Source organism: Pectinophora gossypiella, chromosome 14 (genome assembly GCF_024362695.1).
Source record: "Pectinophora gossypiella chromosome 14, ilPecGoss1.1, whole genome shotgun sequence".
Classification (NCBI taxonomy): Eukaryota; Metazoa; Arthropoda; class Insecta; order Lepidoptera; family Gelechiidae; genus Pectinophora; species Pectinophora gossypiella.
In genome coordinates this window covers 9,648,173-9,671,087 of record NC_065417.1, presented here as the reverse complement: position 1 = coordinate 9,671,087, position 22,915 = coordinate 9,648,173, and the positions used below count along the sequence as shown (strand labels likewise).

General features: G+C 39.2%; 1 protein-coding gene across 2 annotated transcripts; it reads left to right on the top strand.

Moving 5' to 3' along the window:
• Positions 1–8,814: 8,814 nt before the first annotated feature.
• On the top strand, positions 8,815–17,230 carry LOC126372850 (splicing factor 3B subunit 3). Of its 2 annotated transcripts, XM_050018760.1 has the most exons (17): positions 8,815–8,955; positions 9,218–9,464; positions 9,767–9,937; positions 10,154–10,348; positions 10,656–11,130; positions 11,363–11,520; positions 11,605–11,781; positions 12,245–12,552; positions 12,948–13,103; positions 13,294–13,478; positions 13,668–13,834; positions 14,537–14,741; positions 14,997–15,136; positions 15,375–15,601; positions 15,796–16,243; positions 16,428–16,702; positions 17,029–17,230. In XM_050018760.1, exons 2-17 carry the CDS (start codon positions 9,239–9,241, stop codon positions 17,167–17,169), a joined length of 3,654 nt encoding a protein of 1,217 aa, XP_049874717.1. In that variant the 5' UTR covers positions 8,815–8,955; positions 9,218–9,238; the 3' UTR covers positions 17,170–17,230. The 2 variants fall into 2 exon arrangements, with proteins under 2 accessions (XP_049874717.1, XP_049874718.1); XM_050018761.1 differs by lacking the exons at positions 12,948–13,103; positions 13,294–13,478; positions 13,668–13,834; ... (4 more) ...; positions 16,428–16,702; positions 17,029–17,230 and adding an exon at positions 12,077–12,121 and having other exon boundaries at positions 12,245–12,383.
• The last annotated feature ends 5,685 nt before the right edge of the window (positions 17,231–22,915 follow it).

The window sequence follows — 22,915 nt, the reverse complement described above, 5'->3', positions numbered from 1 at the left end:
CTCATAAATAGTTATGTAAATGTTACAATTTCCGTTTCATAGCCGAGACGAGACTTAATTCTGTAGTTCTGTTATTCTTGTCATATCTAAGTTCATGTAAAGCTAACGAAAGCGGTGCTTCAAAGTCAACACTCTATTATAAGTGATATCAGGCATGTGATCATAATTATAGTCAAGATTGTTAATTAAGATCCAACAGAAGTCCTTAAAAAATACACATTCTGACGGAACCAGTACACCTGCGATGATCCACACAAAAGTGGAGTAGTAATATCATAAAATAGGGTGAAAAACCCCGATACCGACCCCGCCCGCGTGGGCGACGATTTCCCTCATTCACTGCTTATCGCTGTCGACCCACTAGGATCACTCAGACGACACCCTGAGCCGAGGTTGGCACCCAACTAGGCACCCTCAGGCCTGTTGTCTTAAATTTTGTACCGGGTGAGAGCCCTTAGCGCTCCCCATTTGTCCGGCCAAGTAGTTAATACCATTTGCGGCAAACTAATAGGTCATGTCAAGCGCTACCAAAGTATTTATTTAATTGTACAAGTATTTATTTAAGTAGTTTAATTAAACAGCACAGAGAATCTATATCAACGCCTAACTGATTTACTATCTCGTTCGTTTAGTATTCGCATCAGCCTTACATTAATTGACTTCTTAATCGTTTCAAATAGACGGAGATGGATTTACGGGGCTTGTAGTCATGGACTGAGCAATACGTTGTCCGTTCGTGTCTGTCACCAATCAGGGATATTATCTGACAGGCATTTGCGGCGATTCCTAATGTTCATTTATTTGTTCCTCCTTCAATGAGTGTAATAAGTATATGGATAGACAAAATATATGCTTTAACATGCACTTGTGGTTCTCAATCTAGAACTGTATTGTAGGTACGTATAGAACCGCAACTCTCCGCTCCCCACCAACGGCTGAGCTAGGTTTACCTCACCCGTCGGTCTTACTTTAGTCTTCAATCGTATGGGCGTTAGACGTCAAACACACAGATGCGCGTGTACGATAGCGACAATGTGTAGTGTCTGTATAAAACGAGGTGAATTATATGAAGTGTCCGGGGTATTATATATATTAGGTAGGTACTATGTTTTTCTTCGGGTCTCTGGATTTCATAGTCTTAGTTTAAAAATTAGAAAAAAATGTTACTTAATGTTATTAATCCTGAAACACAAAAATCTAGAGGCAAGGTCTTTTCTATCGATTTACGACTGCCCACCTATTACTGAGTACGAAGTTATTTATGTGAACATGTATTGTTTCAAAGATGTTAATCCTGCATTCAGTATATACACGTTCTTGTTTTTTGTTCAAGTTAACGACTTATTGTCCAATCCCGCCGATATCACGATCACATCAATTTTACGCGATATTCGATAAATATCCAACCGTTATCGTGATTTCGATCTCATATTTTCATATGAATTGCCAATATCACCGTTCACTTCACGAGCGATATATTGTCAAGCCTTCAGTTATGGCTGTAAGTAAGTTTAAATAAAAGCTGAAACGTAGAGAAGTACGTGTTTTGTTATTTCCTTTCTTTTGTTTTATATTCGTAACCAATATGGAAAGTTGAAGTAAATGTTATTCATTCATTAATATGATTACCGTAAACGAATGTTAATGTAGCAACACGTAATGTACAGGAAGTATTTTATGGTGAGGTTGGTGTTGACTGAGGCGCCATCTTGGATCCGACACCGCCACCATTGTGACTGGGAGGTCGCATCCGGCGCCGGCCATTTGCATTCAACGCCACAAGAATCGATCACAACAATTAAATTTGAATTTCGAATCAGTCGCCAACGCTCCAAGGCGTTCGAAAGTAAGTTTAATGTAGAAACTGCCAGTACTTACTCTATAACTCGTTTTAATTTAAAAGAACGGTTAACATAAAATAAAGATTGCATGCCTATAATCATTTACCCTATGTATATCTTGTATCAAGTGCTCATACCAGCATATAAAATATAACAAATCAATTCTTTCCACTCTCAGCCCCCTAACATTATCCCGTTTTTGACAGGGTCTGTTTACCTAACCTGAAGACTTGACAGGTCCGGTTTTTTACAGAAACGACTGCCTGTCTGACCCTCCAACCCGCGAAGGGAAAACCAGCCCAATACAGGTTAGGTCACATACCTCCGAAACGCATTTCTCGGGAATGTGGGTTTCCTCACGATGTTTTCCTTCGCCACTGAGTACGTGATAACTATTTATGATCCAAACATGAATTCGAAAACAAATTCGACAATGATTGGTTTAGACCTGTGCTGGATTCGAATCCGCGACCTCAAAGTGAGAGGCAAGCGTACTACCAACTGGGCTAGCACGACTCTTCCACTCCACTCTACTACAATTTTTTCCACTCGCCTAAATTTTAAATATAATAATGAAAAATGCTTTAAAATAACATTGAAAACAGCAAATCATGAATTAATCATGTAAGTACCTATCTTCGAAGTGGGCACGCAATTAATACCTACCTACCTATTTGCTTTTTTTCGACTTGAACAAGTGCAGAATCAGCGACAGGTGGCCCCGCACGTGCCGTTTCGAATAAAACGCAATGAATGTCAAATGTCGTCTTCGAACATCACAAAAACCATATTACGACTTCCATAATGTTCCCCATAAAGAACCTTATATATGAAACATAGAATGCTGTTCGCAACACCCTCCAAAACACTTCGGTCTTTTTACTTCGAGCGAATACAGAGATACTTTCTGATTCCATATCATTAAGATATTTATTGCAGAATACGTAGTCTATCGTTTAATTTTAGCGGCTGGGCCGAGGTCATAAAACTTAGTTTCCCGCGAATCTGTATGCATCTGTCGGATGGAGGGTGATTCGCCACCCTCTATGACTGCCTGACTTTTCATTATCGAGATGTTTTATTAAGGAAGGGCCTGGTACTCTGTTTAGGGGAACCGTAGGGTTATCTCTTAAGCAAACACATCTTTAGAATGTTGTCCTGATATTGGTAACTTTATTAGGTCTGATTGTGATCGGTTTTAATGGTCACGCGCGCCGTGAAATATGTGCAATTTACTAAAGTTGCTAATTGTACAGCTTAAGGAGATAGATAGGTACCCAATAAATATCACCTTCAGACCACAAACAACGAAGTTTAAAGTATTTACTTACTTACTTATACTTCTTTCACCCTAAGGTTGCCTGGCAGAAATTGCTATTTAGCAATAAGGCCGCCTATTGTACTTATGTTTTTATTCGTATGTTTATGTCCTTTGTATATGTCGTTGTGCAATAAAGTATTATTGATTGATTGATTGATTGATATTTACATGCTAGAACATACATACATAAACTGACGCCTATTTCCCACCGGGGTAAGTAGACTATGGAATTCTATTTGCTTTGATCCTGACACACTTTTCTTGCTTCCTCCACATCCATCAATCGTTTCATACACGCACGCCGGTTCTGAGTAGATCGTACTAAACCTTTTCTAGAGACATCTCCAATTTGGTCAATGCACATGTTAGAAAGGCAAAAGTATTTAAAATCGCAATTTAAAATTGCAACCCTAGCAATAGATTTCGCTGAATATCGTGCGCTGGTGGTGGTGTGTGTTTACTCAGGGATTTAAGGCTGGTGTGGGGCTGGCCATATTGCATTCCTATGCTCCGGTATGTCGCTCGTTATATGTTGATCTCTGACTCGGAGGCAAATGGATCGATTGATTGTGGACGTAGCGGGTTGTCAATAATGAAGAACTTTCCGTGTACCACTCATAACATAACATAAATAGCTTATATACGTCCCACTGCTGGGCACAGGCCTCCCCTCAATCAACCGGAGGGGGTACGGAGCATACTCCACCACGCTGCTCCACTGCGGGTTGGTGGAGGTGTTTTTACGGCTAATAGCCGGGACCAACGGCTTAACGTGCCCTCCGAAGCACGGAATCATCTTACTTTTTCGGACAATCAGGTGATTCAAGCCTGAAAATTCCTTACTAAACAAACACACTCATATAGATATATTTATTACTACCTTAAAGACACGTCCAGTAACAAATTTCGACTTCACGAAACTCGCTTCAGTATATCATTAAATAACATTATAAATAAAACGGATCCGTGATAGCGCTGTTCTAAGAACGTGTGACTTACATCGTAGTGTTACGGGTTCGAATTCTAGGTCAGACTCTAAATGACTGAAATCCACTTTATGACATTGCATTCATGTTTCTATCATTGATAACTTATATCACTTAGTTTCCAGGATTTGCGCCCGGTTAATGGCAATAGGCTCACCCCTATTATATATGGGACTTAAACATAGGTGGCGAGAAGTGGGTGTGTACACTATACACCTCTGCCTACCCTTTTGGGGATACAGACATGATGCTATGTTGTGTTATGTTGTTATATATGTTTATTAAGGAAAAAGCACTTTATTTTATGTAACACAGAGAGAGTTATGTGCTCTACTGATAGAGTAACAAGCTACAAAGCCAAACCCGTAAGTGGCTAACACTGTTTTGTCTAACGGTTAAGTGTTATCCATCCAATCATACCGAGTGACGCACGTCGTCAGTTCTATCAACACGTTAAATCAATTCAATAAACACGGTACGTTATAATGGCAATAATTTCCACGAAACTATGTTTAAAAACATTACAGACAAAGACAATGCCACGCGCCGATTCCAAACACGAGTGAGTCAGTTAGTGGTCAACTACACGCACTTTATAGGCTGGTGCGTCTTACACTATTCACTTTATGTGTCTGACTTATATACTTACACTTTGCCGTATGTAATCTTATTCTACAATAAAAGTTAATGTCTCTACAGATACAGCGCCGATAGAAGATAATTTGCAAACAGTTTTGGACTATAATATGCTAAGTATAAAGACTGGCCACCATCCCGATATCTAAATAGGTAACTATAATGCATTACGTTACACCGAAGCTAACTCCTAGTCGATTTTACTATCTACTCGGGACGGTAAGGAGCATCTTCTCGACTCGACGACCTGGTATAAATGCCTTTATATCCATTTTTTCAAGTTGTTCAAATACAAACTATCAAGTACCTTAAAAGCACAGATTCTCTTTCCTATTTCACAATCAGTGTAACGATCCGTAGTCATTTGTTTAATAAACATCACAGCATCTCACGACAAATCACAAACTTTCCCCCCCCGAGACGCACCGTTACAAAATATGACCAAAGTCAGAGGTCGGTAAGTGACCGAATGCAAATCGATTGGGAGTGTACCCACAACGTAAAGTTACTAGGATCGTTTTTGATGTCGGCTATAAAACGAGAACTAACGAGAGGTGGACATAAAGTTGCTCTGAAATCCGATAGCCAGATGGTTCAGATTTATAAGTAGGCGCTGGTAGCTTTGACGCGTAACAATTATTCGCTCGCCGCGAGTGAGATTTTGAAGAAGATTAATCCACCCACGTCGGTAAGTAGCGTACGAGTGAAGCCCACAACTCACTCAGTATCTCGCGCACTAACTCGTACGGGAATAATGCGCGCGGTAATTTAAAAGACGCAAAGGCAGCAGCGCATATATCCGTCCGTGCACAACTCCAGACGCGTTATCTGAACGGCGGCCCCCGTGGGCGAGAACTACTACAGAAACCAGAACTACAAGAGACTATCATCTCCCGAGTAATATAAACAGGAGGCATTGGGAAGAAATAAATGTTTCCTGAGCACTTGTGTTCTTGTTTGCAACTCATTTGTAGATTTATTTGTTATGACTTTGGTATAGCAGAAGAACCAGTTCACTACGCAACTACCTACCTACTAAAATTGAATGTATCTTGTTATTTTAACTACTGAATTCGACTTTATGAGTTTGAATTCACGTTTGAATCATAAATAAGTAATTGCCATCATGTGGATTCCAGGTTTTAGGGCCGCCCTCTATTACATAGGACTTAAACATACCTGGCGAGGAGTGGGAGTGCATACTATACTTCTCGATAGTAAGTACACCCACATAAAATAGACATTTCGCTCATATGCAATCCGTTTGACGTGTACTGTACTGTCAACTTAATTCTATCGTCTTATTGGCCAATATCAAATTTTCGAAGAAATCTTTTTTAAATTTCTGCCTAAAATTGACGTGTGTTCCATAAATTTTAAGCCTGTCGATTACCCGTCCCTTTCCTTTTCGGCGGATAAGAAAATGAGAGGTATAACTTAAAATAAACTTAGATGGTGTGTATTGGAATCAGCACTATTCAAATAGTCGTAAAATATAGACGCATTTGTGATATAAGCAGATATAATACATTTTAAGTTAAAGTAACTGTCTCATTTCTGTACCTTATTAATTTACTGTAGCAACTCACTAGCAGCTGTGTTATTATCTATTAAGAGATCGATATTGAGTCGGTATCGGCGGCTACTGGTGTTGCCCTAATGGCCGCCCGCTGATCAGCTGATCTAACGCCCAATACTGCTAAATATCACTCAAGTTTTCACCGCCAATAACTTAGTCTTATTACATATTCATGATTTTGCTCCAAAAGTTAAATGTAGATTCTCAACTCACTGCTGACATAGCAAAATTATTTATTAAAATGAGATCATTTAAATCGTTTTTTCATGTTAATATGATACGTAATACTTATGGGTAAGTAGGTACCTATGCGAATTGTTTTGATGTTTGTGTACATAGGGTCTTGAGACAGTAAAGTCTACTTCACGTGCCCACGTCTAACAGAAAACTCGGTGAAGTGTGGGTACTTAGTTCATTTTGCGATGGATGTACAGAGGTACATCCATCGCAAAATGAACTACACAACCTGTATAGTCAGAGGACTATACAGGTTGTGAGAAGCTGCAGTAGTTTTAGGCGGATGAGACGTTCGTTATGTAAAATTAACGATTCAAAGTGTAACTATGTTACCTACTGAATAAAGATATTTTTGAATTTGAATTTGAATTGAATTACCTAAATTGGGATATAGTCGCGAGCTTATGTTATGTTATACCAGCAGTCTAGCAGTCAGCATATTCCAACGTTTCGAATTGTTTCGACCAATTCACCGGTGCGAATCATCACAATCCTAACGTTCAAAGTCTGAAGTAACAAAAAAGCCGTACCCACGCTCTCTCTCTCAAATTGGGGTGATTGTACAATACCTGCGCAAGAGCAAGCAAGCAGAGCACACGTGCACGCCGCACCGCCGCCGCCCGCGCAGATCGTGACCCGGACGATGTACGACCGCAGATCATAATTGACTGCCGCCTTTAATAAACGATCCCCGCAAATTGCCATTTGGATCATTACCTGCTGAGCGCTGAGCTATGAATGTATTTTAAGACCAGTTATTATTTAGTTAGATAGGTACCTGCATAAGTACAAAACTTTACCAAAAAACAAATCACAAGTGTTTTTTTGAGTTGCATTAGTTGTAGATGCGTAGGTATATATATAAAATAAAAATTTGTACGCGTATGTAGCTATGTCTATTTATAGTATTATACACTGCATGTCTCCTTGTCACGTAGGTCAGCTGACAGAAATCTCTTTCTTAGAGATAAGCTTACCTGTCTGTTAAATAAATAATGAATAAAAATAATGTTTGCGATTTCAAACTATTTTACTTGTGTAGTAGTTGGCAGATAATAATATTTTATTGGTAGTTTTTTGTTTAATCAAGACTTATTGCACATTTACCTTGGATGGTATGTATTTACTGCTTCAAAATGTTTTATAGAGTAGGTAAGCAAAATATTTATTAGGTAATTGCAGGTACCTATTGTACCTTGTGGCTCTACCCACCCCATTAGGTATCGGTGTGAATATACGTATATATTGTATTGTGCCCTAATTTAAATAAACTTCTCTTATACCTATTTACCTCTAGATTTACTTCGAGATAGCCCAGTCCAATGCACTAAAATGACTCTACTTTTATAATTCTCGTTAGCGATGGCAAGCGGCAACTCAAAGTGAAATGTCTCGAAAAGATATAAGTAATAATGTATGGGCCGGAATACTCAGGTGCACGAGTCGAACGGTTACATTGTGCGCCGGCGCGACCAGAAAATAGAATTAAAAGACGCGCCACAATGCAGCAAAGGCAGCAAAGCCCTTTCAAAACTTACACAAATACGTATCGGAATTTTAAATCCTGTCGAAAACGCCTTCAGGTGTTCTCATGGCACAGCTTTTTATATTATAATTTAATCTAAAGATCAAGAAAATATATTAATTGCAATTTTTTTTAACCCTTAGAACTTAAAGCTTTTTATTTTCTAGCTTATTCTGTTTGTGTCCCACTGCCTCTCCCCCTACTTTTCCATCCGTAAATAAATATAAAACCAGACAATTACGTTAATTCTATAATATTAAAATACTATTTATTTAAAATAAAAAATAAGAAAGTTTTGAAGTGAATAAATAGTAAATGCATCGTCAGAGCCATCTAGTTATTGAAAAGTAAAACTCTTGTATTTAATTTGAGCTTCCGCCACCTACTGTCGAGTAGCGAAACCAATAGAAACCGATTTATAATTTTTCATAGTCGTGCTGCTGTTTTATATTTTGTTGTAAAACTGGTGTTGTTATTTAAAAGATTACGTTGTATAACATAGATTAAGTTTCGGTTTATAAAGGTGACGAACTCAAAAATAATAATTTTATTATACACCAACCGCACAGCGTCACCTATTATCGAATAGCATGACCTAACCATAGTTAATCTTTTTTATAAAATGGCAACATTGTGAGTATAAAAGTCAGCGCCATTATGGAAAATGCTTCTTTTTGATTGGTCGACGTCGGTGGAGGATATGTGATTGGTTATCGCAATGGCACATTTCAATACCGCCATCTTGCTGTCGTTGAACTGTGGAAGCCGGGTAAATTGTGGTGAAAATTATATCAAGCCGCTTTGCGGCAATCTGCTATTTGTTTTCACCGGTGAGTACTAAAAATTATTATTTGTTACGTTTATTAAAAATATAACTCAATATTTTTTTAGCACTATAAGGTATCTCCACGGCAGATTTTTAATGTCTATCGTGGTCGTTTTTTCAGTGCAAAACTAATTTAGGCTCACCCATTCGGAAGTACAAGTTTATCCTGCTTTCGTTAGTTAAGAGTCTTACATTTCGTTATCTTATACATAACTTCTTTCGCTCTGAGTATGAACACGCCCAACTCATATTCCATCTTTTTTCAGGCGTAGGATAAAGCCGGCAGCATGTATCTGTATAATTTAACTCTACAAGGCTCTACAGCCATCACACATGCCGTACATGGCAATTTCTCCGGCACAAAACAGCAGGAGATAGTGATATCACGTGGAAAAATTCTGGAACTGCTGCGCCCCGACCCAAACACCGGCAAAGTGCATACATTGATGAAAATGGAGATATTCGGTATCATAAGATCTATGATGTCATTCCGTCTCACTGGAGGCACGAAAGGTAAATGACCTAGTTTATATATAGCCGATTCAAACACGTGGCCTGAATCGAGTAACCTCACCACATGGTTTTAAAGACGCCCACCTTATAACCTCTTACTGCATCGTCTTGCTCCATGCCTCTAGCAAAAGGAGAGTATGGGATAACTAGGTGCACAGATTATAGTAGCCAGCGCGTCGCTCTTGGCAGTTTATTTAATTGCTGGGATGTATGTAGTGATGGCACAGTTGAACTGCATATTCCCCTCACCAGTTGTATACATTAAATTGTAAGTAGTAATATCTGATGGTTTTTCTTTTCAGATTATATTGTCATAGGTTCAGACTCGGGCCGCATAGTAATTTTGGAGTACCTGCCTGCCAAAAACATTTTGGAGAAGGTGCATCAGGAAACATTTGGCAAGTCAGGATGCCGGAGGATTGTTCCAGGGCAGTATCTGGCTATTGACCCCAAAGGCAGAGCTGTGATGATAGGTAAATCAACAACACACTACATTTAACACTATTCAACATTCTTCATTCTTCTTCTAGAGCCAATGTCCTAATTCCAAATCATACTATTGGGAATCAAAGGTCAATAACCTGTAGTATCCTTGAAAGTGTTAATAACCACCTATTGTTTTGAACTACTTAGTATATGTATTTTGTAAAGTTGTTCATGTAAATAAATAATAAAAATCTTATTTACAGGTGCTATTGAAAAGCAAAAATTAGTATACATATTGAACAGAGATGCTGAAGCTAGATTGACTATCTCGTCACCACTCGAAGCCCATAAATCCAATACTTTGGTGTACCACATGGTGGGAGTAGATGTAGGCTTTGAAAACCCAATGTTTGCTTGCTTGGAGATTGACTATGAAGAAGCTGATTCAGATCCCACTGGTAAGATACCATTTTGATATACCTAATTTTGCTGTACATATGATAATCTATAAAAAGGCCCTTATTGTGTCAGGTGCTTACATAGTTATGTATTAAATTTCTATGCACAATTTAAAACAGAGCAAGCACCAGTTGCAATAAAAGCTCTTTTTTTATCACATTTGTTAATTATGTTTACATGATTATTAGAGGTCCGTGTTTCCGACTGACAGTGACGCCAAATCCTCTTTTTGTATGATGCCCTTCTTTCTAATCTAAAATGCCTGTAATGTTCTGCAGATTTTTCATATATTATTTCTTGTTACAGGTGAGGCAGCCCAAAAAACCCAACAAACATTGACTTTTTATGAATTAGATTTAGGATTGAATCATGTGGTGAGGAAATATTCTGAACCACTAGAGGAGCATGCCAACTTCCTCATAACAGTACCTGGAGGAAATGATGGGCCATCTGGAGTACTTATTTGCTCTGAGAACTACCTAACTTACAAAAACTTAGGAGACCAACATGACATCCGATGCCCTATACCTCGACGAAGAAATGATTTGGATGATCCTGAGCGGGGCATGATTTTCGTCTGTTCAGCGACACACAAGACAAAATCCATGTTTTTCTTCTTGGCCCAAACTGAACAGGGAGACATCTTCAAAATCACAATTGAAACTGATGAAGATATGGTCACAGAAATAAAACTGAAATATTTTGACACTGTGCCAGTTGCATCTGCTATGTGTGTGTTGAAGACTGGATTCTTGTTTGTCGCGTGCGAATTTGGCAACCAGTAAGTTGTATACCTACAAAATTTTCCTTAGTTGTGCATGTAAGCACTGTGAGTAGGCATTGTACCTGTCTCACTCCCTTATCACATGCTAGAACAATCATCCCTGAACCAAGGTCCTCCCTTACATATGGGGGAGAGCACACTGAGTGGGGATGAACATTTGCTTTAAATATCATTTTCATCATTGTCATTCTTTTTAAGTATGATTCCTAAATCTTATTTATTCTTCCAGCTACTTGTACCAAATAGCACACTTGGGCGATGAGGATGATGAACCAGAGTTCAGCTCTGCTATGCCTTTAGAAGAGGGTGATACATTCTTCTTTGCTCCAAGACCACTAAGAAACTTGGTGCTGGTAGATGAACTTGACTCTTTGTCACCCATCTTAGGTAAATGACATGTTTGAAAAAAATCAGAATATAGTAATATTTGTAACTGTTTGCTGTATTCTAAATAGTAAAATTTTCTTTCAGCTTGCCATGTGGCAGACTTAGCTGGTGAAGACACACCCCAAGTGTACCTGGCCTGTGGCCGTGGACCTCGGTCCTCACTGAGAGCTTTGAGACACGGTCTGGAAGTAGCTGAGATGGCTGTCTCGGAATTGCCTGGTTCACCCAATGCTGTGTGGACAGTCCGGCGCCACAAGGATGGTAAGTAGATTTTATTACAAGTAGGCAAATGATGATAATACTGCAAATTTTATTCCTGAAGACATACAAAGAAATAGGAAGACTTCAATGTAACAAAAAAATGTTGGATAGAGGCATCAAATTTAAACACAAACTGCCTCTTCATATGGAGCGTAATGATTAAAACTTTTGGTCCGTGTTGCCGACTAACTGTGACGTTACAATAACCACTTATGAATGCTCCTCCTTTTCAACAAGTTACTAATAAAACCCTGGTTGTTTGTTATACATAAACACCAGTGGTTTTTCTTTTCAGAATCTCCTTTCGGGCGATGAACATGAGTGATCAACTGACGCGAAGGTAGGCATCGGCGATATCCAATTTGTCTTCCGGAGATATTGCAGCTGTCATCAGGAAGATATTTTAATGCCAACAATTAGCTACGCGACTCTATTTTACCTTGGTGTTTTCTTTTGGTTGCAGAGGAATATGATTCTTACATCATAGTATCATTCGTTAATGCTACCCTCGTGTTGTCGATTGGCGAGACCGTTGAGGAAGTGACGGACTCTGGTTTCCTGGGAACCACGCCGACGCTCAGCTGTCACGCCCTCGGCAGCGACGCGCTGGTACAAGTATATCCCGACGGTATTCGACACATCCGCGCCGACAAGCGTGTCAATGAGTGGAAGGCACCAGGCAAGAAAACTATTGTGAAATGCGCAGTCAACCAAAGACAAGTCGTGATAGCTTTGACTGGTGGAGAATTAGTCTACTTCGAGATGGACCCTGTAAGTGCATACTACTCTTACTTTATTTCATTGCCTGAAATTACGGTTGACGTAAGAGCCAAAAAACAAACTCTTTAAGAGTAAAAAAGGAACTCTTACGCCAATTGAAGTTCCAGACGTTTTTGTACCGACGTGTTTGCACGGCGTTGCCCTCGGGCGGTGCCGTGTGAGAGTGGTGCGTAGCTGCCCTATGCAGTGACAGGCCCACAACGTCGCAGAGCATACCGCCCTCCCGTCAGGTCGAGGGCGGCACTCGGCATATTCCATAGCCTTGCTGGAGTCGCTCAGACTGTGAAGGCGGCAAAACCATGCCGTGGACAAACAATTTATTTTAAAAAACTTGTTTCTACTATTAATAAATTAGCACATTTGTTAAAGAACTTCTAAAATTTCAGACAGGTCAATTGAACGAGTATACAGAAAGGAAGAAATTATCATCAGATGTATCCTGCATGGCATTGGGTTCAGTAGCGGCGGGGGAACAAAGAGCCTGGTTCTTAGCTGTTGGGCTGAATGATAACACTGTCAGAATCATCTCCTTAGATCCCTCGGTAAGGATTGTTGTTTTTCAGTAATCTTTGCTTCAATATATTTATTTAAATGATGATACTAGGACACCACTGAGTATATTTGATTACAACAACCTCAAAATGCGTTATTCGAAAACTTCTGATAAACTTATTGTCGAAGAACAAGTTCCTTATTTGTCTGCTTAAAATTAACATTGTTGAACATTTCCAGGATTGCCTGTCTCCAAGGTCAATGCAAGCTTTGCCAGCTGGCGCCGAATCTCTGTGTATTGTGGAGCAGCCATTTGAAAGTGGCGCAAAATCTGCACTACATCTAAACATAGGTTTAAGCAATGGAGTGTTGCTGAGAACTACATTGGACCCTGTCAGTGGTGATCTAGCTGATACAAGGACAAGGTTTGTATAAACTTGATCATGATATTGACAATTTATATAAAAAAGTAGACTCAAATGATGAAAAACTTTTACGCTCCAACTAATAACTGATATTGTTGAGGATCCATTAACCAGATCTGATCACTTTCATAACAAAACATTTTTGCCATAGCAAAATCTTCATGTTACTAAGTATTATTCATATTTCAGATACCTTGGCTCGAGGCCTGTAAAACTGTTCAAAGTGCGCGTGCAAGCCGCGGAGGCTGTACTAGCCGTGTCTTCGCGGACCTGGTTGGGTTACCATTATCAGAATCGCTTCCATCTCACGCCGCTCTCCTACGAATGCTTGGAATACGCTGCTGGATTCAGTTCAGGTAAAATACATATAATACGTTATTATGATTTATTCTTTGTCGTGTATCTTTGCAGTTGTAAAAACAAATATAGTAATCGAAAGTTAATGATGTCAGTGGAAGGGATGATTCCATGTTAATATAATAAGTATGGAAGTTTAATGTTCCACAATCAAAATAAGCCAATTTTTTACACCTGCAAATGTATGCTTTGTCAATTTACCGACGTGTTTGCACGGCGTTGCCCTCGGGTGGTGCCGTGTGAGAGTGGTGCGTAGCTGCCCTATGCAGTGACAGGCCCACAACGTCGCAGAGCATACCGCCCTCCCGTCAGGTCGAGGGCGGCACTCGGCATATTCCATAGCCTTGCTGGAGTCGCTCAGACTGTGAAGGCGGCAAAACCATGCCGTGGACAAACTTACTCCATTATTTTACCGCATGCCGTAATGGATATCCGTTGTAGATAGCGGTAGTGAACACGTTAAGTAATAACCGGTCTGATTATATCGCCGGTGCGTTTACCGTAAACGATAACAAGGTTCTCTTTATTATGGCCCAGTGATTTGTAGATTGCCATCACTGGATGTAATTAATATACTTCATAAAAATATTATTCATAATATTATCATAATTTATGCTTAAACAGTAACCGAACAGTCTGATTTCGATTCCCAACATTTCTAAAATTTTGCATAGATAATACAAATAACTAAATCCTTTCAGAGCAATGTGCGGAAGGCATAGTAGCGATCTCGTCCAATACGCTACGGATCCTGGCGCTCGAGAAACTGGGGGCCGTGTTCAACCAGACGCTACTGCCGCTCGAGTACACCCCGCGCAAATTCGTCATCAACCCCGACAATAACCACATACTCATCCTCGAGACTGACCACAACTCCTATTCTGAGGACATGAAGAAACAGAGAAGGTAATTTCAAATAAATAATGATGTTAAAGCTCCCGCGAGTCGCTTAAATGACGCTAGTATGACGCGAAACAAGGTGTTTAGATAATTCGTACGGGTAATACGTGAAAGTTCCATAAAGTAACTAAAATGATGACACTAACACACAAACCTGAATATCTTGTTGATACTCCTGCAGTACTGATTTTAAACTAAGTATACCATATTATTTATTTTTGTAATACATTTTCGTGATCTAAATAAGTCTTTCGATTTCAGAATACAAATGGCACAAGAAATGCGTGAAGCAGCGGCGGGTGGTGGACCAGAAGAACAACAACTTGCCAATGAAATGGCGGACGCTTTCTTGTCAGACGTGTTACCTGAAAACATATTTTCTTCACCAAAAGCTGGTGCAGGTTAGTATCAATAAAAAACTATGCTATTTACACACATGGCCACATTCTCTGGGCAAGAGCAGTATTGTCTACGAACACACTGACTCTAATCGGGTGTGGCCAGAGCAAATCCCAGCGTTAATCCCAGATGATCTTCATACAAGACATTTGATTCAAGCTTGGGAGACAATCTTCTAAGTAAAATAACGAAATTCTTCGGTTCATTGACGTGAAGACTAATTTTGTATTATGTTATCAGGTATGTGGGCATCTCAGATCCGCGTAGTGGACATGGGTATCGGCGGCGGCCAGCCCAACACGCTGTTCAAGTTGCCTCTGGAACAGAACGAGGCCGCGGTGTCAGTGTGCATCGTCCGCTGGGCGGCGCACGCCGAGCACGCGCAGCCGCACCTGGTCGTCGGCGTCGCTAAAGACATGATCCTCTCACCCAGGTCGTGTACCGAAGGCAGTCTACATGTCTACAAGGTAAATTATAAAAAAGTTTCGTCTATATTGCACTTTATCGTATATCGTAGAAAGTCACCAATGATGTCAACTTAATCCGTGTTTCATCTGAATAACATTGACGAATATTTAACCAGATCTGAGGTCTTATCAAACTTTTAAATAATTGTAACATCTTATATAACAATTACTAAGTCTTACTCTTTTCTTTTCAGATATATAATACAGGGAAACTAGAATTAGTGCACAAAACGCCAATAGACGAGTATCCGGGTGCCCTAGCTGCGTTCAATGGGCGACTGTTGGCGGGAGTGGGCCGCATGCTGCGACTATACGACGTCGGCCGCAGGAAACTGCTGCGCAAATGCGAAAACAGACACATTCCAAACCTCATAGCTGATATCAAAACCATTGGCCAGAGAATTTTCGTCTCTGACGTACAAGAATCAGTATTATGCATCAAGTACAAAAAGAGAGAGAACCAACTTATCATATTCGCGGACGATACAAATCCGAGGTGGATTACAAACAGCTGCATACTGGACTATGATACTGTAGGAATGTCCGACAAGTTTGGGAATGTTGCTGTGATGAGGTTACCTCAATCGGTCAGTGATGATGTTGATGAAGATCCAACTGGAAACAAAGCATTATGGGACAGAGGTAAACATACAATTTATTAACGGAATAGTCAAAAATTGTCGCCAGTATATGATGATACCTTACTAATTCACACATGCTAGACTAATGAAAATCAATGATTACCATTTTTTATCTGAAGCTGCCCTCAACCTTTACCTGCATGTATTTCCTCTGAGCAACATAATAAATGTATTATTATTTTTAGGTCTCCTGAATGGCGCATCACAAAAGGGCGAAATAACAGTCAACTTCCATGTTGGCGAGACTGTGACGTCACTGCATAAGGCCACGCTGATCCCGGGTGGTTCTGAAGCTCTGCTCTATGCGACCATCAGTGGATCACTGGGCGTCCTACTACCATTCACGTCACGAGAAGACCACGATTTCTTCCAACATCTAGAAATGCACATGAGGAGCGAAAATTCCCCGTTGTGTGGACGAGATCACTTATCCTTTAGGAGCTACTATTATCCCGTGAAGGTAAGCATTGAAAACCTAACTGAAACTTATAAGAAGAATTCCGAATAATTTGTTTACCCTAAACCCCACAGTAAGTCAACAGTTACAATCTCTTTTGTAGACGCAACTGTGTTACACTGTGGTAAGATAAAGCAGTCGTAGTGCGACAGCGTGCTGGCTTGCCGTTATGGCGGCCGCGTGTTGTTGCCTGCGACGGCGCTCCTGAGAGTCGGGCGATCCGACCATCGGACCACCTGTAGTATTTGGAACGAACATACATCCCATTACCATCTATACCAAAATCTACATAGCTTCTTCTAGTTTTCTAACAGACACTTTTCTTCCAGAATGTTATCGACGGCGACCTCTGCGAGCAGTTCAACTCGCTGGAACCGGCGAAACAAAAGGCAATCGCTGGCGATCTCGAACGCACTCCCGCCGAAGTGTCAAAGAAACTGGAAGACATCAGAACCAGATACGCATTTTAATTTGACTACTTGTGTACCTAATTTAATTTTGATTATAAGCAATAAATAAGTTGACTGTGAACTGATTTATCATTACCCCTTTTAAGCTAGCTATGCTAGTAAACTGTAATGGCACCCATATAGATAATTTGTTACCTTTGACCCTGAAAGACGTAATCGGTAACAGTGTGGGCAGAGCTATAAAATTATTAAAAGTAATCAAAGCAGCCATTTCTAATACGATCGATGTACATTGCGGAGTCTATTAAGAAATATTTAGCAGCTTAGGCAATGAACGCTAAATATTTTTTTTACTAAACGCGTCTGGTAATTAGTTAGACAGGTTAGCAATCCCTTTTTCGATTTTTACATACTACACTTGAAATATAAGTACAGAATTTTACATTTGCGTCACAAAGTTAATGTATACGTATTACCAGCCAAGCAATGTGGTAAACTCGGGATAAGTTGCAAGTTTCCCCTACATTATCCGAATGCAAGCGTGAAAACGATATTACAAAAGCGACAAGAAAACATAATTGATGAATCTATTTGGAACAACTGGTGAACAAGCACGCTTTCATTAAGTTTGCGTGAATTCCTTTTATTCCTATTCAATGCGGCGACAAACGACCGATGGAAACACGAAAGGCTCATTAACTCCAGCGTTTAACAGTTTTAACATTATAGGTGTTAGTATATAGACAGGTTTATTGTGCCGTTTCGTGCATGGTCTAAACACTGAACAAAAAAATACGAAAATAAAATTATACAAGAGAAGTCGAAACCGATTTGTCCTGTGGAGAGGACCCATTTGTGTCATGACGACTTTTGGCTTAGCACTTATCAAATTCTATGAGAAAAATCGTAATTCGGCATCGATGGCCGTTACAATGAGTAGACACAGACGAGTTTGAGTCTTGCCCGTCAGACCCGTGACAGTTTTCAAAACTTCACTTGAAGCAATTCTAATTAACCGTACTTATAATTAGTACGTTAAATCTGTCCTACTTTAACTTCTTGGAGAACGTAGCCTGTGTGCGTCAAGCTAGCGGCCTCAAAAAAAAAATGGGCACGAAAAAATAATTTGACCATACCAAAAAATAGTACTCTTATTGAAAAAAATAGTACCTGTTGTAAAAAAATTAGTACCATCACGGTTCTGGATTTATAGCCATGTTTTATTGCACTTGCTAGCTTGACGGTGAGCGAAATTTGGCGAGAGTTAACGACAAGGTCTTTCGCTTTGATTTAAACGCCAAAAAATAGTACCGAAATAGTACTCACCCCCTGCAAAATACCGAAAGTAGTACTTCAACGGTTCCAAAGTTATAAAGGCAGTTCTTTGATCCCGCTAGCTTGACGTTTTGAAAATACCTATTATCTGGGGAACACTTGCATACTTCAGTATGTAACTAATGTCAATAAACTCGTATGAAATAGTACTCCCTACCATCATAATTTTGATCCGATTCTCTTTGTAGAAATGTTAAAAAATCATCATAACCTATGCCATACATTTGTTGTTGATACAGTCACGTAGACAATTACATAACCTCACAATTTATTCGTAAGTATTGCCATTTTGGAGGTCTACCCTACCATTTCTTTGCACTTCAGAGTGCTGCTATTACAAAAAAATCCTATTGCATACACCCATATGCACTAATTTTAATAGAAAATGGCTGCATGGGTCTAGTTCTTATCGAAAACAATCTGTGATTTTAATACATCATAATACATTTTTAATCTGCTGTTTTATTTTATAATTCATACCTTCATGTTGAATTTGTTACCGATCGAAGTGTTTGTTAATAAACAATTTGCAGTATTTGTAGAATAACTCAAAGAGTTTCAACAATGATATTACTTTCATCTGACAACCCTGGCACTTCACCAATTTTTACCCAAAAATGGGGAAAAATACTAAAATCTGACAACATTCTTGACCATGTGTAATAATTTTGTTCGCGACTGTACTTGTCTTGATAAATGTATGACATAGGTTATAATGACTTTTTGACATATTTCTACAAAGAGAATCAGGTCCAAATTATGATGGTAGGGAGTACTATTTCATACGAGTTTATTGACATTAGTTACAAACTGAAGTATGCAAGCATTCCCCAGATAATAGGTATTTTCAAAACGTCAAGCTAGCGGGATCAAAGAACTGCCTTTATAACTTTGGAACCGTTGAAGTACTACTTTCGGTATTTTGCAGGGGGTGAGTACTATTTCGGTACTATTTTTTGGCGTTTAAATCAAAGCGAAAGACCTTGTCGTTAACTCTCGCCAAATTTCGCTCACCGTCAAGCTAGCAAGTGCAATAAAACATGGCTATAAATCCAGAACCGTGATGGTACTAATTTTTTTACAACAGGTACTATTTTTTTCAATAAGAGTACTATTTTTTGGTATGGTCAAATTATTTTTTCGTGCCCATTTTTTTTTTGAGGCCGCTAGCTTGACGCACACCGTAGCCTGGAAAATTCCTCATTCTAATAACACCATAAAGAAAGGAAATTGATAACCCCTTTTTTCAATTTAACTTAAATATTGAAGTCGGTTATAATGTCTGAATTAAAACCACCAAGCTTGAACAATGTACCTAGTTGTGCGTTAGCTAAGTAAAATAAAAACGCAGTTGGTTATTAACGATTTATTTTTTACCGACTTCAAAAAAGGAGGAGGTTCTCAATTCGACCGTATATTTTTTTTTTTTTTTTTTTTTTTTTATGTTTGTTCGGGCATATCTTCGTCGTATATGAACCGATTTTGATAATTCTTTCTTTGTTTGAAAGGAGATATACCCAAGGGGGTCCCATGTCAAGGAAGTCAGGATCTGATGATGGAAGACCAGAGAAATTGAGGGGAATTTTCAAAAATCGTAGGAGCGACTAGTGCGTTTGTAAAGTCATATTGATCGGATCGATCTTTAGGCTTCGGGAAAACTTCCCGGCCTTCGAAAACTGGTCAGCATCAGGGAGATACCCTATGGCCTGGCAAAACTATACAACCTGGAGCAATTTTTCTTTCACGAAACGTATTTAAATCTTGATCAAATCCAATCACCGGTACAAAAAAACAAAATGGCGGAAAAAAAGATGGCCGCCATACAAAATTTTGTCGATTTTGGAAGAAGCCCGTTTGGGTAAAAATAATGTATGGGGCGCTTACTCAAAACGTCATGTAGAGTACGGAAATACTTTCTGATCACCAAAAACTGCTCCGCATCAGAGAGATACTCTACGGCCTGGCAAAACTATCGCACGTGAACCAATATTTCTTTGAGAGCACTTATTTAAATCTTGGTCAAATTCCATAGCGCGTAAAAAAAAAACAAAATGGCGGAAAAACAAGATGGCCGCCATACACAATTTTGTTTTTTCAGAAAATGTCTCGGGATATAAAATATATATCGGGGTTGTGGTCGGATCGTCATGTTAAGTATGGAAATACTTCCCGATTTTCGAAAACTGCTCCGCATCAGGGTGACACCCTACGGCCTGGCGAAACTATCACACCTGAACCAATTTTTCTTTCACGAAACCTATTTAAATCTTGGTCGAATTTAATGGCCGGTGAAAAAAATACAAAATGGCGAAAAAACAAGATGGCCGCCATACAAAATTTTGTTTTTCCAGAAAATGTCTTGGGGGTAAAAATGATGTATAGGCGTGTGATCGGAACGTCATCTTTGAAAACTGCTCCCAATCAGGGAGACATCCTACGGCCTGGCAAAACTATTGCACCTGGATTTTGTTTGTTTCCACGACACCCATTTAAATCTTGGTCAAATTCTGTCGCCGGTGAAAAAGAACAAAGTGGCGGAAAAACAAGATGGCCGCCATACGAAGAGGGACAGTTTTGAATAAACAGGACACGCGAGCTGCTTTAGCAGCGAGCGAACCACGCGAAATCTACTGTATCTATATGTATGCGTGAGTGTGTATGATAGCAGCTTCCACTGACAACCACATGTGTGTATGTACACATACACATGTGTGTGTGTGTGCGTGTGTGTGCGCGCGCGCGTGTGTGTGTGTGTGTGTGTGTGCGCGTGTGTCTGTGTGTGTGCGTGTGTACGTGCGCGTGTGCTCGTGTGCGTTAGCGCGTGTGTGAGTGTGTGTGTGTAAACATGTTCATCAATAATAATTGTGATCACTACTAATAATATATTATATTATTATATATGAATATAAATCAGAAAATCTGTCTGTCTGCATCCTTGCTCGGTCTAACCATCACTTAAAATCATAAAATAAAATAAAATTTTTAACAAAAAAAAAACCGACTTCAAACGCAAAACTAAAAAGCAATAAATAAATTTACTTCGCACAAAGTAATTAGTACGTATTTTCAATTAGTTAATTATTTTATAATTCTGAAGTCGGTGCCAAGTAAATGCTACAACAACCCTACTACAATATCAAATTACTATGTACACACAATATTGTTTAATACCAATATCAAAGCAATTACAAAACAAGGTTAAACAAAAAATTACAAAACAATCAGTATTGAAAAATATATGAATCGGTACTTCGTTGTAGCATTTCCTTGGCACCGGCTTCAGATTTATAAAATAATTAACTAATTGAAAATACGTACTAATTACTTTGTGCGAAGTAAATTTATTTATTGCTTTTTAGTTTTGCGTTTGAAGTCGGTTTTTTTTTGTTAAAAATTTTTCAAGATTTCTCTCATCTACAAAAATGGTTCGTCATAAAGACGGATGAACATAAACTCAACATTTGCACATAACAACCGTTAACTTTACGCTTCCAAGTAAGTACCGTTTTCAAATGCTTTCACAATTTAATGTATTTTATTTCGTGCTTACAATAATAATTATATTTCTTCTTGGATCATAACATAAGCTCACGACTATATCCCAATTGGGATAGTCAGAGGAACATCCATCGCAAGATGAACTAAGTACCCACACCTCACTGAGTTTTCTGTTATACCAACGTGTATTATGTATTCCTTCTTAACATACTTAAATAGCCTAAATACGTCCCACTACTAGGCACAAGCCTCCCGTCCATCAACCGCTATAGTGCACACTCCACACGTTGCCCCATTCCTTTTTTATTTATCTTTTGGTGTAGACTAAGACAAATATTTGCACGCTTTTGTAACATACATTACACACGACCTATCCAGAGTAGGCAGAAGAAATGGAGTGCCAGTATGTAGTATAGGTAAACCGCGTGGTGCACAAAAAAATTCCTAAGAATATTTTTAAAAAGACAATAATTTTCTGCATCGAACAATCGACCACGTCCGCCCCAACGAAAATAGTTACAATTTCCAGGATGATGTCATCATAGTCTCATAAATAAATCCAACTTAGTACTTTCGTTCTCTGCCAAGGCATGTAATGAATGCTAATAAAATACCTACCTAACTACCTACTCGTGTACAGTAACTAGCCACATAATTCAACTTTCAACGAAACGTCCCAAGAGCCCATTTACCTTTGTTATCGCAAGTGGCAAAAAATGTTTTTCGCGCTCACTTGCAATACGTTATAATTAATCTCGCCATAACAGTTTTCGCGTCACCCCATGGCCTAAAATGCAAATAAGAGAAAAATGCCTCTACTCCTTGCGAGCACGTGAAACAAACGTTACCATGGCTACGGTATCGACCGGCGGCTTTTCCGAGGCTTTCTTCTGAAACTCGCACTCGCGTGACGCCACTGAAACAATAAGGACTGAAAAAGTCTGGAGATCCGTCGATAAGCCAGCGTTAGTCT

Coding starts and splice junctions, on each gene's coding strand:
- LOC126372850 (XM_050018760.1), top strand. CDS start 9,239: ATGTATCTGTATAATTTAACTCTACAAGGCTCTACAGCCATCACACAT. Junction 11,782..12,244: donor AGTCCGGCGCCACAAGGATG/GTAAGTAGATTT, acceptor TTTTGGTTGCAG/AGGAATATGATTCTTACATC. Junction 13,835..14,536: donor CGCTGCTGGATTCAGTTCAG/GTAAAATACATA, acceptor AAATCCTTTCAG/AGCAATGTGCGGAAGGCATA.